Here is a 19,601-nt window from a genome sequence, read left to right on the forward strand (position 1 = left end):
GCTGTGGTCTCATCTGGCCCCTGATAGTCCTGTTGGATAGACGAGTGAGGTATTGATTGCACCCCTCTTGCAAATGAGGAAATTGAGGCCCAGGCAGGTGAATTGCTTGATCAAGAGCGTGTGCTAAGGGCAGGTCAGAGCTAGGTGGGGAACCTGTGTTCTGATTCTGTATCTAATGCTCTTTTGCCCAGAAAGCCAATGTGAGATTGCAGAGAGTTCAGGAAGCAGGCCAGTTATCCACTTGCCTTGTCCTTCTCTGCTGTTTCACTCCTGCAGATGGGCACAGTCACCTCCAGCCCATAGCTCCTGGTCTTACTCCTCAGTGCCGGGACTTTGTGGCTCTTTCCCAAGGTTAGATTCCGTCACCAGGACTGTGCTCTTTTGTTACTGGGGCCACCGTAGTCTGGGTTTCTCTGAGGGCTTGGAATATCGCTAGTCTAACTTTGGAGCTCACTCCCTGAATGGTTCATGGTGTGTGTGTGTGTGTGTGTGTGTGTGTGTGTGTGTGCGCGCGCGTGTGCGCGCATGTGCACACACGTACGCATATTTGTGTGTGTGTGTGTGTGTGTGTGTGTGTTTGGTACTGGGGATTGAACCCAGGGGTGCTATACTACTGAGTTACATCCCCAGCCCTTTTTATTTTTTATTGGGACAGGATCTCTCTGAGTTGCTTAGGGCTTGCTAAGTTGCTGAGTCTGGCTTTGAACTCAACAATCCTCCTGCCTCAGCCTCCCAAGTCGCTCGGATTCCAGGTGTGCACGGTTGTGCCTGGCTCGTTCTCCCTTTCTCTAAGCATTGTGAACCTAAGGAAAATCTTCTCTCTGTAAGGCAGTGAACCATGTGCTTCATGAATGAAGTCATACTTTGGTCTTCTCCTTACTGTAACCACACAAACATCACAGGCTTTGTGTAAGAAGGACATGCTGCCTTCCAACTCCTTAAACTCGTTCCCTTCCCCCTCCCCTCTGTGCCCGGCTTAGATCCTAGAGTTCTTTTCTCCTATTTGTTCTTTCAGTAAGTATTTATTGATCACCTACCAGGTGCCAGGTATTCCCAAGTGCTGGGGAAACAGTGATAAGGGAAAACAACCTAGGTAGGAATGGGAGGGCCATTAGAGGAACTCACACATGTAAAAGGACAACTTCACAGTGCCGTAAGAGAATGTCACCGAAGTTGCCATCACTGGCCTTCACCAGGTGTACACAGTGGAACTGCTCCTCTGGGGATTGCTCATTCCTGGGACCCCTTGCTCTCCGCACCTCCTCCGCCTGGGGTGTGAGGAGGAATTCCTGCTTTGCACATTGTCTGGGCCCTTGAGAGGAATATTGGTGGTATCCCAGGTCCCTGTTCTCCAGCCTCCCAGCATGTTGAAGCAGACAGACCGAGAAGGGGGCTGGCAAGGGCTCCTTGCCCCCGTCCTCGTAAAGGAAAATAGGACTAGTTTAAATATAAACGACCAGACTCTCTCTTCCCAGTGGGTAGGGTGTGCAGCTGCTGTTAGATTGGTTCATGTCGCCCCCTAGGCCTGCCAGGAGGGACGCCTTGGGAAGGCAAGACAGGGTGGGGTGGAGGGGGAGATCCAGCTCAGAATTCCCTCTGCAGAGTCCCAACTGCAGAGTCCTAACTCCCAGTGGGACAGGAGCTTGTGAAAACGACTCGAGTAGCTATTTTCAAACTATAATATATATTTTCAAACCACACACACACACACACACACACACACACACACACACACACACACAGTTACTTCCGGGGTGGGCATTCCGAATCACCTCCTGAGTCCCTCTTGGCCCTAATGCAGATTTGCTGAGTCATGCTGCGGATACGGGGTCTGGACATCCATGGCTTAGGAAGCCGTAGGGTGGTTCTGATGCATGGCCAGGGTTGAAAGGTGCCTTTCTAGTGAGTAGCTTTATGGTGGCGCTGTTATTGTTAATGTCCTCACAAACAAGCACCAGTAAAAACATCCAAAGGATGATTGATAAGGCAATGTTGGCAAACCCATCCTTGGTAAAATTGAATTATTTTGGAGTGTTTTTTTTTCCCTCCTCATCTAAGGCACCGCAGCCCTTGCGCATTCTAGGTGAGCGCTCTCCAAAACGAGCTATTTCTTTGGCTCCGAATTATTTTGTATTGACAAAAGAATTGGATAGTATTTACCATTCTTTGATTTAATTTGATTATTTTCAGCAAGAATATTTAGTTATCCTCCCCGCTTTTTTGTGGTGCCAGGGTGGAACCAGGCCTGGCACCTTGCTTGTCAAGTTCTCTACTCCTGAACTACATCTCCAGCCCCTTACATTCTCTTTCTTGATGCTGTATATCATTGACTCAATTAAAAAAAATTGTAGAGCTCAATTGCTTATTTTTTAAAGCACGTGCTTCTTCCCTTTATTGGGATTCAGGTCTGTAATTAACCTAGAACTCTCAATGCCTGTCCTTGGAGGCACGGGGCCAGTGCTAAGACCCCTGGTGTACTTAAATCACAGGTGGCAAGAAAGATGAATTTGTTTAAAAATTTTAAGACACGATTCCTACAAGTGCATGCCAATCTCAATATTGAAAGTGATCTGGTTTTCATACCTAGTTTTGTTTGCATTTTGCAAAGCCAATAGCACGAAATTCACCTCTTGTAAGTGAACTCTTATTTAAAAACTCTTCTTATTTTTCATTAAAAAACAAGACCCTGGGTATAGTGAAAAATCACAGGTTCTCATTCAGATTTGAGGCTCTTTGTGTGAATTTGGACAAGCTATGGAGCCTCCTGTCCCCTCAACTATAAAAACAGTGATAGGACGTCATGGCATTGCTGCAAGAATTAAAAAGAAATAGGTCTGAGGGTGTAGTTCAGTGGTACAGGGCTTATCTAGTATGTGAGAGACCTTGATTTCCACCCAGCACTGTAAAAACGAGAAAAGAAAAAAAAAAAAATAGAAGAAATATGAAAGGACTTACCCTGGGCCATGTCCCATGCCCCACACATAGCCATTGTCCTTTGTCTTTCTGTCCCTTTACCTTTAGGGAACATAACTTGAAAGACAACAGGAAATTGATCTTGAACTGTAGCAGATGATGGTGATTTGGTTAAGGAGAACAATTCTGGTAATGATTTGCTTAGACTTGGTTTCTTGACAGTAGCTTTATTGCCATTTTGGTCTGGATGATGCTTTGTTGTCGGGGGTGCCCTATGCACTGTAGGATGGTTGGCAGCACCCCATGACTCCATCTGCTAGATGCTAGTAGCACCCCCAATTAGTAAGAACCAAGCATTGCCTGGAATGCCTCCTGGAAGGTAGAAGCTTCCCGATTAAGAGTGACAGGCCTAGATCATCTTATGGGGAATCCTATCCCTCGGCCCCCAGTAAAGTATGGAGAAGTTTTCACTCTTTGTCAGAGGAGTGTGAAATAAAACGGTAGTCTGGCAGGAATAGCAGGAATGAAATGTTGGGAAAATTTTGGTGAGGATATGGAGCAACCTGAAGTCTCAGACCTTGCTGGTAGAAGTATAAATTGACATAACTGCTTTGAAAAACTCTTCAGAATTATCTAATTAAGGTGAACATACACCTACTCTATGACCAGCATTGTATGCAACCGAAATGCATTCATATATCCACCTGAGACATGTAGTACTAGACAGTTACAACAGCACTATTTATAAAAATCTTCATAGAGAAACTACCTAAAGGCCCATCAAAAGTAGAATGAAGGAACTATAATATATTGGAACAATGGAGTACTACATAGCAGTGAAGATGAACAATGTACAACTAGAGAATAACACTAACAGTCATTGGTGTAATGTAAAATATAGGAGTGTAGTCATAAAAGAGTATCTTCCACTGTGAATGATGGTATTTATGTAAGTGGTCAAACTACTTTATGCTCCTCAAGGCTGGCATAGTAATTACTTTATAGAGGGTAGTTACCCAAATGGAGCGCATGAAGAGGGGCATTCACATCTTCACTGTTAGGATAGCAGGTGTGTTTTTCACTTTCTGGACTGGGCCCTACATGGCTGGATGAGTGGTTCTGGAAATAGCAAAGTCCTACAAATGGATTTAGGCAAATTGAACTGTTAATTGAGCCACACATTGGGACTAGTGGTGACATTAGCCCTTCCAATGTTAAATATTTAAGACGTTTTCTCCAAGGAAGTTTTAACCAATCATTATTATTATTATTATTATTATTATTATTGGTACTGATTGAACCCAGAGGTAGTTGACCACTAAGCCATATTACCAGCTCTTTTTATTTTGAGGCAGGGTCTCCCTAAGTTGCTGAGGCTGACCTTGAACTTGGGATCCTTCTCAATCTCCTCAGTCACTTAGATTTACAGAAGTGCACCACCACATCCAGCTTTAGTTTTAGTCAATCTTGAAGGATCACATTTATGGATAATTATAATTTGCTAGGCTATCAGAATGATATTGTACTGGCAAATTTCCTTTGGGATTTAGTGAAACTAAATTGTAGAAATTAAAATCACTTAAATAATCATCTTTTGCAGGAAAAATTCGTTTTTGTCAAATGTATAAAACTTAAAAAATTAGAAGTTAATAGTGTTGGCAAGAGATTTTTTTTTTTTTTTTTCTGGAGGTGTTAATATCATTAAATTCCACCGATTCATTTAAAATACTACTCCATGTTTTCTAATATTACTTATATCTTAAATTCATCTTTTTTCTTCTTCCAGTACTGGGGACTAAACCCAGGGCCTTGTGCTTGCTAGGCAAGTGCTCTACCACTGAGCTGTGCCCCATCTCTGAAATTCATCTAAAAACAGAGTTCCAATTCAGTCATTTAATATCAGTTGAATTGGGTTTCGTCAGTATTTCAAATTTTGCAGTTTAGTAAGGGTTAATTTGTTAAGCTATGTTTCCGTGACTTTTTATTAAATAAGAGGCTTTTGTGTTTTAGTCAATCTTGAAATGTATCGCATATCAGTGAGAATGGCCCAAATTGTGACTTTCCTTTTTCAAAACTGTCTGTGCAATTTAAAATCTGCCCCTAGAGGGTGGTATTGCACTGAAAGTTTAAATATTGCTTTTGAAGAACCATTTTAAGTTTTCAGAAAGTACATAAATTCGTGTTAAAATCCCACTGTCTTTACAGCACATGATCCAGAGCTACTTAGTAGGAGTTGAGTGTGTTTGAACTTAAAAACCGTGCCATTTTACAAATGGTCAGATCTAGGACATAGCTAAATACTCGCTTTTGTGCGTTTGTCTTTGTCTTTTAGTTTGAGTGACTCCGAGATGGAGAAGTAATCAATCGGTATTTCATGATGTATATAATTCTTTCTTTCTTTGGAAGAAAGTGGGATAGCATACAGGACATGATAGAGATCAGGTTACATCATTGATACCAGAGGCATTTGAAATTTGTTTTCTTTAATTCAGCAGCTAAATTGTTGAAGACCTACTGCGTGCAGGGCAGTCTTTAGATAGACTGGGATTGGGGGGAGACATAAAATGTCTCAGAGTCTTGTTTCAGAATTCACTGTAGAATAGACTTCTCAAATACCTGGAGTGGAGAGAAGAATCCTTCCTGGAGAAGGGGATTCCAGCTAGATCTTTTAGGAATGTAATTTCAAACAATGTTTAAAAGAAAGGTAAGTTTAGTTTCTTAAGCCTTGCTTCTTACCACTCAATGCAAGGTTTCCATTCAAATCATTTTCTAGGGCCGGGTATGTAGCTCCTGTCTAGCGAGTTTTAGAAGCTCTGGGGTGGTCCCTAGCACTGCAGCAAAACAAACAAGCAAACAGAACCCTTTTCTGTGCTGTCCTTTGCAACCTTATCGCAATAATTAAGATAATTAGATTAAAAGTGGAAGTGCCAGGGCTGGGGTTGTAGCTCAGTGGTAGAGTGCTTGCCTCGCATGCGTGAGGCACTGGGTTCGATCCTCAGCAACATACACACACACACACACACACACACACACACACGACTCAGCAACACACACACACACACACACAAGATATTGTGTCCTATATATATATATATATATATATATAGAGAGAGAGAGAGAGAGAGAGAGAGAGAGAGAGAGGGAGGAGAGAGGAGAGAGAGAGAGAGAAATTTTTTTTTTTAAAGTGGAAGTGCCACGCTGGGGGGTGGTAGAGCACTTGCCTGGCAGGCTTAAGGCCCTGAGTTCCATGCCCAGCAGTGCATGAGGGAAAAAAAAAAAAGCAAAATGCCTTGATGAGTGTACGATATCACCACAGTCATGTTGCAGAGGGTTGTGAAGATGCTCTTAACATAACGTTTTTTTTATACATCTGACCTTACATCAACCTGTAGTCAAAGTTATTTTCTTCCTTTGGGTAAGACCTGTTTTATTATTCACATACCAGGTTAGGATGATTTTTATTGAATATATAAGGAGTGGTGCAGGGAACAATTTTAAATGAAAGCACTAACTAGCTTATTTAAAATCTTGGGAAAAAGAGAGCTATTGGATTCAATTTGTGAACCCAGTAGCTCAGGAGGGTAATTTATATTTATTTTTCAGTGTCTTCACCAAAGATTATTAAACCCTCCCCTTTGCAAGTAGACAAATGAAAGTGTTTTATTTTAAATAAATGTCTGGAGAGTGATTTTGATAGTTTTGCTTTTATTATTTTATTTTCCTGGGAATTGAACCAGGGGGCTCTAACACTGAGCTATATTCCCAGTCCTTTTTATTTTGTATTTTGAGACAGGGTCTCACTCAGTTGCTGAGACTTGTCTCCAACTTGCAATTCTCCTGCCTCAGCCTCCAGAGTTGCTGGGATTACAAGTATGTGCCATTGTGATGGGCTTGTTTTTATTTAGCAGCTTGCTTTTTGGTTATCTATTATAAACTGGTAGTCAACCCTCTAGCAAATAGAACAGTTTAATTTAGCAATTAGCCTGGGCTTGCTTTCCCTCTCATCTTGTCATCATTAGTTCACATAGATGCCCAGATGCAGTAGTAATTAACATTAATGGAACACCTACTATATACTATGAGGGAGCTTTATACCAAGAACTATAGTGTGGTTTTCCTTTTCTCCTGAAGGTATGGTCTGCTTTGGGCAACTAATACTAAAGTACGACATAATTGGTTATAGTAGAAGACAAAGAACACATGGATACATATTTACAGATCTTAATTATCTTCGCGTCTTCTAGAGGTCTAAGTAAATGTTGGATTTTTTTGAAATACTGTTTTAGTTGTCAATGGACATTTTTATTTATTTATATGCAGTGCTGAGAATTGAACCTAGTGCCTCACACATGCTAGGCAAGCACTCTACCACTAAGCTATGACCCCAGCCCTACCTGCCAGTTCTTGAACCCCTTATAGCCATCCCAGAGGAGGGGGAAAGACATACCTGGAAATGGGGCATTTATGACTGATGATTTTAGACACAAATCAACACCTGTTGGTAAGCTTAAATCAAAAGGAGATACTGTAGACAGGCACGGTGGGACATACCTGCTCCAACTGCTTTGGACTAGCTGTGTAGTTAGACTCCATTTTAAAAAAGGAGGGAAAAAAAGATATCATATTTTAAAGTAAAATATATATGGTCTATTGCTTTATGTCTTACCAGGGAAAGGTCTATCTTTTTAAAAAAATTCTTAAATTTTTAATTTTTTAAATTTATGTATCATAATTATGCATAATAGTGGGATTCATTATGCTGTGTTTGTACGTACACATAATTTGATCAATTCATTCTCCTCTCCCTCCCCCATCAGCCAGCTTGCTCTACTCTACAGATCTTCCTTCTATTATTAATTACTGTGTTATACATATATATGATTTATTGTGATATATTTGTGGAAGCAGCATAATTTGGTAGATTTCATTCCCCAGCATTGCCCCATACCCTCTCCTCTCTTCTTCTCCATCCCCTTCCTCTTCACTATTGGTCTCCCTTCTGCTTTCATGAGATACCAAGGAATATGTTCTTATTGCACACCTTTCCAAAAAAGGGAAAATTCCCTCCTCTTCATTATATATGAAATAAAAAATATTATTTTTTGTTGTAGATGGACACAATACTTTTATTTTACTTATTTTTTATGTGGTGCTGAGGCTCGAACCCAGTGCCTCACTTGTGCTAGGCAAGTACTCTACCCCTGAGCTACAACCCCAGTCCTAAGAAATGTACTTTTTATAAGTAAATTAGAAATACAAGAAAATATGAAAAGTGTCCACCATCCAAGGATGAGCACTGTTAATGTATTTCCCAGTCTTTTAAACCTATATTTTTTGCATATGCATGTATACTCATATAAGCAAATTGGTGTGTAGTGTATATATTAGTTTTATATCCTATTTTTATTATTTTCAGTTAACAAATGTAGTGCTACTATCACATCATACATAGTACAGCATTTTCATATTACATGTTTTTTTGAAAGAGTTGAAATGACTGCATAATGTCATCATACACCAGTTTCAATGTACTCTCTTATTTTTGGACTTAATGGGATTTCATGTTTACAAGTTTTCTCTTTTATAAATAGTAGTATGAATCTGGGGGTGTAGCTTAGTGGCAGAGTGCTTTTCTAGCATGCTCAAGGCCTCAGGTTCCATCCCAAACACTGCAAAAAGAAAAGAAAAGAAAAGAAAAAGTTGACCAGGCATGTGCTGTAGAGGTAGTTCTGGTTTCTTGGGAGGCTGAGGCAGGCGGATCGGCTTGAGTCCAGGAATTAGAGGCCAGCCTGGGCAACATAGTGAGGCCCCATCTCAAAAAAGAAACAAACAAACAAAAAAAAGTTTGTGGGAATAGCAGTATGATATTCCTGCTATCTTTGCACCTTTTTGACTATTTTCTTTAGATGGTTGCAGAAATGGAGTCCAGTGCAAGGAAGGGGCTGGAACATTTTTCACACTTACAAACTGTTGGGCATGTATGCCTGACTGCTCTGTAGAAAGACATTATCTGATTACACTATCATTAGCAGTGAACACAAATTTCAATGGCGTCTTCGTTATTTCATCAGCTGAAAAATCAATTTATAATTTGTGCATTCCTTACATTAGTAACAAGGTTGGATGTTGTTTCAATTTTTTTTTTGCTGTTTGTGCCTTGTATTCTTGCTCCTTTAGAAACTAGATCAAGTGTTTTTTTTTTTTTTTTTTTTTTTTCCTATTGATAAATGTTCTTTTGTCTTGTTTCTTGTTGTTTTTTGCTTGTTTTGTGTTTCTGCAGTGCTGGGGATTGAATCTAGGGCCTTATACATGCTAGGCAAGTGCTGCCCCAGAGCCACATCCCTAGCCCATTCATAAATGTTCTGTAAATGTTCTTTATTTGCCAAGAACAGTTATCCTTCATCTACCAGAATGTGTGTGAGAAATACAGTCTTCTGTTGTGTATTTTGCCATTCTATTTGGTTTTGGTGCTTTTGGATATCCAAAGCATAATGTTTGTATATTCAGTCAATTTTTCAGTATTTTCCTTTGAAAAATTTTATTTCTTAAAAAATTTTTCCTTATTCCAGATCAGACAATTGGAACATATCATTGAAATTTTGTTCATTTTTACTGTGAAAACCTTAAGGCATTTAAACCCTCTTCAAAGCATTTGGAACTTTTTGTGGTACGCAGGTTAAGGTGAGGCCATATTTGGGTTCTTTTCCACAGAGCCACTTTTCCTATTAACCTTTGGTTTGTAATCTTTTTCCACATTGGATTTCTGATTCCTAAATGAGATGGTATCAGTGCAGTCCTCCCTGTTCTATAACCTGTATCACCCAACAGAAGTGTCCTTTGCTTTGCATTTTAAATATCTAATTGATCAAAATGTTTTTTTCTTTTTTTAATGATGCTGGGGATCAAACCTAGGATCTTATGCACACTAGGCAAGTTTATTGTTGAACTACACACCCAGCCTCAACCATATTTTTATTCATAAAAATCTGGCTCTTCCTATCTTTATGTGTATGTATAAAATTGTCTTTTTAGTTTTGTTTAAAAATATCTTCTTGGTACCCAACTTACGAATATCTCAGCCTTCAAAGTGACAATTTCCAGTATTTGAGTTTTCTTAATGGATGAGTTAGTCATTCTAAAGTACAGTCAGGGGCTGCTGGGGTTGTGGCTCAGTGGTAGAGTGCTTGCCTAGCACGTGTGAGGCACTGGGTTTCATCTTCAGCACCACATAAAATAAATGAATGAATGAATAAAGTAATAAAGGTATTGTGTTCATCTACAACTAAAAATATGTCTAAAAAATATATGTACAGTCAGAATCTAGATGGTGTGGTGAGGACCCATGGTCGCCAAGGGATGTTGATTGACTCTGGGTACCAAGGGCAGATAATCAATCCAGTGCGTGCTGGGGCAGGAGGAAACAGAGAAGCTGTCTCGTAGATGTTCCCATTTCCTCATGTCATCTGACGAGTCTTTGTTATTGATGACTTGCTGTGTGCCACGCTTGTGCCAGACTAGCCTTGGAAGGGTGAAGTAGGCATGGTCCTCACTCTGAAAGAGTAGACAAGGCCAGGGCTGAGTCCTGTATGGGGTCAAAGGACAGCACCAAGCAGGAAGTGAGGAGATGGGAGTGTGGGGTCTCAGCGGGGAGCCTTGCAGGTCGAGGCAGGAGTATTGGATGTGTGTGGAGTAGGCCAGCTGGGAAAGCCTTGCTGTGAGAAAGAGAACAGTTTCTGAGAAGTGGAGTCACAGTGATTTGTGGAGTAACTGCAGGCTGTTCGAGGTGTTTAAAGCACAGGGTGAAAGTTGGGAGGAGCTGACTTGGAAGAGGCCTGGAAGACCCCAGCAACATTGTGATGCAAGAGTTGAGAGTTGTTGGTTGACCAGACATCCTCTGCATGGGGCTTCTCTGTGGGGTTTGCTTGCGTTCATATACATGCCCCCCCAGAGTTCATGAGCAGATTGATGCAGCTCAAGTCTCCCTTATCCAAATGCTTGGAACCAGCAGTGTTTTGAATTTCTGATCCCTCCCATCCCCACCCCAGATTTTGGAGTATTTTATATACATAATGAGGTATCTTGGGGATTGGAAACAAATCTAATAAACACAGAATTCATCCATGTTTCATATATATGTATTTATACACATAGCCTGAAGGTAATTTTTATACAATTTTAAAATAATTTTGTGCATGAAATAAGGTTTCATGTGTGGAATTTTCCAGTGGTACTCAAAAAGCTTCAGGTCTGGGAGCACTTTGGATTTCAAATTTTCAGAATACCAGTGCTTAACTTATACTTTATAAAATGCAGTGAAACTCAACAACTAGAAAGATGGAAAAATATGCATTAAACATATGGCCTCAGTTTTTTTGTTTTAATGAAGACTTAGAGACATTAGCCTTTGAAATTCTTATCAAAGTTTCTGTTTATTTACAGCTTCTGTATCTATTTCTGGGGGCTAGTACCTGCCAGTTCTTTTTTTTTTTTAATTTTTTTTTTTACTTGTAGATGAACACATACCTTTATTTTATTTATTATTTTTCTGTGGTGCTGAGGATTGAACTCAGTGTCTCATATGTGCAAGGCAAGTGCTCTGCCACTGAGCCACAACCTCAGCCCTGCCTGCCAGTTCTTAAACCCCTCAATGACCACACCTGAGTGGCACCATGCTAGCATCCCAGAGGAGGGGGAAAGACATGCCTGGAAGCTGGGAATTTATGACTAATGACTTTAGACACAAGTCAACACCTGTGGGACAGCATCCGTGCAGATGATTGTCACCCATCAGCTGAGAACTGCTGTAAGTGATGTTGAGTCATTAAAGGGAAGTTGCTATATGTTTTACTCATATCCTTACAACTGTATTGTTTGAGTCATGTGCCTAAATTACTGTTTTTTTTTTTTTTTTTTAAACTCTCCTCCTCAAAATAGTATATAAAGCACTCAGTGCAGATTTTTTGTTTGTTTTCTTTCTTCCCAAACAAAGACTGCAGATCTCAGCATGGTTGCATACAAGAAGTTGCAAGAATCATCCCAGACTCTTTAAAATCTGTGTTCCACCCACTCTGATTAGTTTAGGATGCACCTCAGTGTCCTGATTTTTTTTTAAAAAGCTCTCTATTAATCCTAAAGTACAATCCACTTTCTCCTAGAGGAGATATACTAATGATGCATAAAGTTTTCTGGCTGAGGATTTATATTAAAGAACATAGCATTGTAAATAGTAGTCCATCAATTGAAATTGAATCAGATGCCCGAAGATAGTAAGTACAATAATCTTGTGTACACTAATGCTATAAAGGATTTTCTTCCAGTCCTCCCCACCAAATACTGTCAAGCATTTTCATAATAATTGATGGTGTGTGTGTGTGTGTGTATTTCTAGTTAGCTTATGCAGTATCTAGACTATGTGGTGTAGCATTCATAATCTTATAAATGGAAGATTATGGAATCTTGATTGCTTACTTTACCTGTTATCACCATGGTTACTACTCTTGTATCAGTGATGGTAACATAATTTGGTTATTGTCTAAATCTGCAAAGATTTGATTGGGAATAACTTGCCATAATTGTAACTATTACCCCAAAGGCAACAATTGATGGATTCTGTTTGTTTTTTTTTTGAGAATCTCTATCTCTTTGTTGAAATGATCTTTTGCTTCCTGCAGGTGCTCTTTCAGCTTATTGGTATTATCATTCATTGCCTGCATTTGCTCTCTTATCTCATCCTTTGCTTCGCGAATCATCTTAATCACGTATAATCTGAAGTCCTTTTCTGACATTTCTTCTAACATACTGTCATTGGATTCTATTACTATAGAATCTAGATTTGTTTGGATCATTTTCTTCCCTTGTTTTTTCATGTTGTTCATGTATCTTCCCCTCTAGCGCTGCAGATCTGGGGTATTGCAGATTTCCCCCTATAGGCTTATAGTGGCCCTATAGGTGTCCAAAACCCTTTCTTTAAGGGGAGATCAATATTAGCAGTGTCCAATTCAGATACTATGCAATCCTAGACCAAATAGCCCCTATGGGGACAATAACATCATGTAAATAAGGGAGAAAGCAACTCTGAGGGAACAGGTAAACAGAAGGAAAAGAAAGCAAGAAACGTAAAGAAATAAAAACTTAATTTTTTTTTTTTAAAGGAGAAAAAAGAAAATCTACTGTATAATAGTCATATACTAATGAAACCTCCCAGTGTTTAGTAGCCTGATGCATGAGAGGTACCTGACAATGAGCTTCAAGCCTCCAGCAGGCGTCTCAGGATGGGATTTGCCTCACCGGAAGATCGGATTTGCGGCTTCCAGGATTATCCAAGATGGCTGCTCTGGCTTCCAAATGTGTTGGCAAATGGGGAGCTGCAGCTCAGGGGTGGACGTGGTCAGCTGGAGGTCCTGGAGACAGGATGCAGTTGGTCCGGCAGTGGTCCTGGAGGTCGGGTGTGTTTGGTGTGGTTTTGGGATCCAGGAGGCTGGGTGCAATCAGTTGGTCTGGGTTCCCGGTGATAGAGCACAGTCAGTTGGTCTGGGGCTCCTGGCAGCAGGGAGCAGTCAGTTGATGTGAGGGCCCCAGAGGCAGGGAGTGATCGGTTGGGCTGAGGGATCCTGGAGACAGGACTCAGTCAGTCCGGCCAGGGGTCCTACAGGGCCTCGCTGTTGTCTCAAAATGGCGGCATTCACGTGTAATCAAACCTGCAGGTACTGTAACAGTGAACTTCCAGGCAGCAGCAGGCAGCTGGCGCTCCACTGGCGGTCTGCGGTCAATCTGCTGGCAGCTGTCGGATGATCGGGAGGTGAACCTCGAGTGTTGGGTGATGGATAGGGGTAAGGCAGGCGATGGCAGGCGAGAGGCAGGCAAATGGCAAATGATAGATGCCTGACAGTGAGCAATCTCAATTGATGGATTCTGAAAAACGTGTAGTGCCTTGAAATTATTTATTCAGATCTTAACAGTATGAACATTTTGGGTCTTGGACTACAGTTGAGAATAACCCTTGGTATTTTATAAATCTCCAAATAGCATTGGATAGTATCAATATAGAAACATTTCCCATGGTGAGGTATTTGTGTGTGGTGCCAAAAGCTGGCTGCAGTGTTCAAAGAGGAACATCTTTCTGATGTGCTGTTCACGTGCTGAAAAAACTGAACATTGTATGATTCACTCATTCTGTAGGTAGCTTGGGGCACTTCTTTTGCTGTGCTAGGTACCAGAGACACAAAGTTCAAGCCCTTTCTTCAGTAAGGAGGAACACTGTAATATTAATTCCACTAGCCTCCGATATGCAGGTGCAGGGCTCTGCTGTGTGCAAATAAAAATGACCCCCACTCCCATAGTTTGAATAGGGCTTAGGTTTTGGATATATCATTCTTGTTTACTTAAATATTATATATCTATATCTCTTTCCCTCCTTCACTCTTTTCTTCTTTTTTTGGTTGGGGGAAGACGGTTGTACTTGTGGAAAAAGTACTCTAAAAGTAGTTCTATCAGCTATTTCTGGAACTGTGGACCAGTCATTTATATCTTTCTGAGCTTTGGTTTCCTCTGCTGTGAAGAGGTGCCCAGACCTTTACTGGGATTATGGAAGAAGTTACATGTCACATAACGTCCAAAATTAAAACATATAGTTGACATGTCAGTGGACATGATAAAAACAATCTTAGAAGCAAAGAAACCTTATAAACCTTATATCACAGCAAAAACACTTAGTGAATTTCTACAAGTTAAATTCCATGCAAGTTTGCGTTCACGGTGGAGTGTGTGTGTGTGTGTGTGTGTGTGTGTGTGTGTGTGTAAATTCTACCCCTGAAAAAGAAACTTGCTGGGTTTTCTTTCTCCTCCTACAGTTTTGCAGGGGCCAGGCTGCTTCCTGTCAAGAGCCACTCTGCTGCCCCCTCTGTTCAGCCTCCCGCCCTCTCTCTCTGCTTCCTTCTGTGCTTGGATCCTGATGCTTTGCAGAAACTCCCGACATCTGAGGCGCCAGGGCGCAGTGAGCATGCTCGGCGCCCCCCTGCCTGGGCAGGAAGCTGGTTTACATACGAGTCATACCAGGCATAGCCAGCATGTCAGCGCAGTCAACTTGCAGCAGGCTGTGAGGAAAGCCAGTGTGGCTTTGTCCTAGGAAATGTGCTTCGTGTTTTTCTTTTTTTACTCTTTTTTAATCTTGAAGACAGATTTGTAAAGACTTCCGAAACCATTTTGTAATGCTCATCCGAGGATACCGTCCATATACCGTCTACCAATAAACCCTTGAAGGGTTTTGTGTGACTGAGTTCGTGTGGGTGTGTGTGTGTGCATTTTTTTTTTTTTTTTTTAACTTTTACATACTTTGTTTTGATCATCTGAGGCCGGGCCTCAGTCTTTGTGAAGTTTCAGAAGAGAGCCAGGAGCTACTCACCAACAACTGAATTTTGAAACTTTCTCTTTTGGGGCGAAAGCAAAGAGCTGGTTTTCTTTGCTATCCCAATAAATGCTATTTATGAAGATGGACCTGTTGAACTACCAGTACTTGGACAAGATGAACAACAATATCGGCATTCTGTGCTATGAAGGTAGATGCTCTATTCTGCAATTCTGTTGTAGAAATTCCTGCCCTTTTGCTTTTCTCACGGCCACTTCTCCATTTCGGGGTTCCTTCTGAGCATGTTGTTTTTTCTTGGGACTGTGGATTGCTTGAGAGGGAGTCTTGACGAGGTGGTGTTTCAAGGCAGAGTTTGCGCCTTAGCTGGGAGGGCTCCAGCAGAGGTAGTGAAGTGCAGACTGTTATAACTTTATGCTTGCAACGCAGTCACTCTTTACGTTTAATCTTTTTTTTATTTCTCTTGGTATTTGCTTTAGGGAAAGAACTCCTGGGATCCAAGTAGAAGTTAAACTTGTTGGGCATTTTGGGGGGAAGGAAAGGGGGAGGGGCCTGATGACTTATTTTTAAACATAACCACCATCTACAGTATTCCTGTTTGTGTTCTGAGGAAGCTTTGGGTTTTCGTGTGTGTGCGTGGGAGTTACAGTGAGTTTTTGTTTTCAAGAGCAGTTGTCCCCAACAGTGAAGAATTTTTCTCTTCAGTTTGGGGGACTGGAAGGGCTCCCACGTCAGGGAGCACAGGCCAGCCCTTTGTCTGACTTCCCATTTCCTGTACTGCGCCAAGAGTGAGTACTGACATTGAGGCATATCCCCTCTGCACTCACTCGGGCCCCTTGTGGAAGTGATTACACAACACACCAGTCAGAAAGCCGAAAAAAAAAAGGAGAGAGAAAAACAACCCAAACCTGTTCTTGATTCTCCTTGTTGATTACCTCGTACTCACCGTTTTGAGGTGTTCCACACCACCTCATAGCGTTCTACCCTGTCTCTGGTATTAGAAGAGAAAAGGCGATTTCTTAAGCTTTTGGAACACACTCTACGTGCGATTTGAAAAAGCAGCAATGGCCTGGGTTTGAGTGACCGGAGAGGAGTCTCTGGGGGGACTCGGCTTGGCAGGAAGTCTTTTTTGTTGTAACCACATATGTGTTGGGGAGCGGGCTCCTTTCTGATTCATTGGGGGCAGTTTCCATGTTTTCTCCTGCAGGCAACCAAACATTTCTCCTGAAAACAAAACAAAAAACAGTGACAGAACTTGGGAGGGGAGCTGGTTCATTTGTATTTTTCACGTAAAAATTGCACGTCTGTTTCCTAATTGGTTGAAAACTTAATTCTCCTCCTCCTTCAAGGGGGGGGGGGGGAGATAATCTCATTCATTTTTGTCCCTTTATTTAACTCTGTGGATATGGATCTCATATTTAGAGGGTTTTCAAAGGGTATTCTTATTGTTGTTGTTATTATTTTTACTAGTTTCAGCTACTTCGTGAGTTGCTTTCTTTGAATCTGCTGCATTCGTATCATCTCACTTCTTAACTCATTTCAAAGGCAAAAGCAAATGACTCGACTGGTTTCCTGTGGAGTCAATGTATTGTTCTTTTAAAAAAAAAAAAAAATCCCCCCTCCCCCAGTGAACAAGAAATAAAAACTTTCAAGGCAATTTCAGTTGTATTGTGTTGTCAACAAGTAATAGGCTATTTAAAAAACAAAACAGAACATGATGATCAGCCTGAGAGGGATATAAGGATGATTAGGAAATTGAGACCAGATTGATTTTTTTTTTTCTGGCTCCAGTTGGTCGGGCTGAGGAAGAGCTTTAAGGCAAGCTCATCCAGGTTGAGTTATGGTCATGTGGTATGTAATTGACTCGAAAGGCTTGTTTTCTTCTCATTTCAATATTTGGAAGGAAGAAACTCTGATTTTGAAAGTGGGGTAGATATGTGGGATAAGAGGCTATGGTCTGTTTGGTTTATACATCTGCTTCTATTTTCCTTATTATGAAAGTTAACATTATTTTAACACCAAAATAAATACACAGGAAATGAAGAAAAGGACAGCAAAATTTGAGTGGTGTTTGGAGTGGGTTGTTTATGTCCTAGAGGTTTCTCGGTGTAAACAGTGCACACAGCTGGTCAGAACTATAAAGGGTGCTGGGAAGATGGGCCTCCATCATACATGGGATTTTTCAGTAAGAAAAGTTGGAACAGTTGTTCTTTTCAGTCCAGCACTCTGAGAATGTTCCTTTTGAACGAATCGGTTCCCCAGCGTTATGGGGAAGCTCTTTGGAAAATGAAACCTACAGTTGGTAGACAACACTGGACTTCATTTAGGGCACAGGCAAGCAAGGTTCATACTTCTTAGGAGTAAGGGATAAATCAGTTTTCTGACCTTGTACTTTTAAAGATTAAGATTTAGGTGGTTATTTTTATTTTCCAGGTTAGTTATATTCTATAGTGGTATCAGACACAACTCTGCTCCACAAAATAAACTGTGTGTCTTTGCCATCTTTCTTCACTCTCTAACAACTTCTGTGCAGTTACTTACTCTGTTGCATACAAGGTCTTCCTGGAGCTCCCTTTGGAACCCACTCAGGTTCTGGGGGAGGGGTGCTGGGGATGGAGCCCAGGGCTTCATATACCCTGAGCACATCTCTACCACTCAGCTGCACCCCAGCCATAGCTATTCTGAATGGTTGAGATAAGGTCTCCCTGCTTGGTCACTGCACCCTGGCACTTACCTTTCACAATAGCAGTCTGCAAGCAGACTTGAAAAGGAGAACAAAGGAGGAAAAATAGCCACGACTGATAGGTTTGGGGTGGGGACTGGTGGGATAGGAGGAGCAACAGATATGCAAAGGGTAAGCTACTAAGTGTGGCTAACTTCTGGGAGCTTACTAATTACCTTCACTAATGATGAGCAAATTAGCAGAACTGTGCTTGTGTTGATTCTCATGTCAGAAACCTCATGGTTGATGACTACCATACCCAACAGTTAACCACTTCGTCCTTCACCACCCTTCCGAATGTTGCAATTATACCCATGGGAAGCCCAGTTTTGCTCTGGCTCCATGGAAGGATCACAGGCCAAACTCAGTCCTCATTTATTTTCCCTTCAGAACTCCTCAGAGTACCCCAGAAGAAAGTTGGAACCCTCTCCAAGGGCAGGACATTCTGACTGGTGAGCGCTGCATCCCTAGGTCCTAGCTCAGAGCCCACCTGGGCTCTGAGGAAGTGGTTTTGAATGATGCCTGACTCAAAAACAACAACTAAATATCAGTGTAGTCTCTCCAATGGCGGCTGTCGTTCCCTCTGTATAATTTAGCACTTAATGATAGACTGTCTTGTATTCTCTAATTATCTAATTACCCCAGAGCTATACTGGGCCTCAGACATCATCTAATGCCTTCACCTTGTTTTCATCAAGGAAATTGAGGCCCAGAGTTTCTTGTTTGTTCAGGTTTATTCAGAAAGTTTGTTGCAAGAATTGAATTGGAGTCAGAGCCCAGGGGATTTGACAGTTGTGATTCTTTTATGTCATACTGCCTTTCCAAAGTTGTAAATGTGCCTTGACTCCTTAATTTTTAGCTCTTTGATGGGATTGTGCTCTGGCCTGGGCATCCTCAGAGCCCCTGTGCAGTTGCAGCAATGGGCTGGTTTGAAGCACTTGGCGGAGCCTGGTCTCAGTTGTGAGGCTAGTGATTGGTCCCAGTTCCAAGGCTGTTGGGATGCCCCGGGAGGAAGGAGTAAGTAATGATAAGGGTAGTGACCAACCTCACTGGAATTTGCTCTCCCTGCTGCTCTGGAACTTAGGTTTGAGAGGAGGAAGCCCTGTGCAGATGCCAGGGCTCAGTGAGTTCCCCAGCGAATGGGGAGCAGGTTGGACCCTTAACTTTTCTCAAGATGGCTGATGGCTGTTTTTACGTAATTACTTGGTGCTGAAAACTTTGGTCCTAATAAATGCGCTCATGGTTGGCCGTGGCTGTGTAAACTTCTGTTACTGATACTCTAATTATGGGTTAAGAGTCATTAGTGTGTAATTTGGTAGATGAGTTCTCTCCTTTAATTTAATGGTGCGATTTATATTGGGAGAAAGTTAAGAATAAATTGCGTATTGTGAGTTCCTTGGACTTTAGAACCGTTTTAGAGGACAGTTGTCACTTGTGTCGCCACAGGCTGCATTCAAGTTAATTTTTTGTGGCGGGGAGGGACCTGAAGGAAATACACACACACACACACACACACTCTCTCTCTCTCACACACTCACACACACACACACACACACACACACACACACAGACGAGTTGCTGAGTGAGACTCTGTGGGCCTCGGTG

General features: G+C 41.5%; 1 protein-coding gene across 3 annotated transcripts in view; it reads left to right on the plus strand.

The window, feature by feature from the left end:
• Positions 1 to 19,601, plus strand: part of VGLL4 (vestigial like family member 4) — a 166,573-nt gene that overhangs the window by 80,259 nt on the left and 66,713 nt on the right. The window contains exon 1 of one of the 3 annotated variants that reach the window (XM_079122509.1): positions 14,714 to 15,467. The exons of the other annotated variants lie outside the window; for them this stretch is intronic. Within the exon in view, the coding sequence (XP_078978635.1) occupies positions 15,386 to 15,467 (82 nt within the window). The 5' untranslated portion in view covers positions 14,714 to 15,385. Of the gene's footprint in view, positions 1 to 14,713; positions 15,468 to 19,601 lie in introns of those variants that run through there. 3 annotated transcript variants of the gene reach the window in all.

The sequence above is a fragment of the Sciurus vulgaris genome (genome assembly GCF_902686455.1).
Source record: "Sciurus vulgaris genome assembly, chromosome: 19".
Taxonomy (NCBI): domain Eukaryota; kingdom Metazoa; phylum Chordata; class Mammalia; order Rodentia; family Sciuridae; genus Sciurus; species Sciurus vulgaris.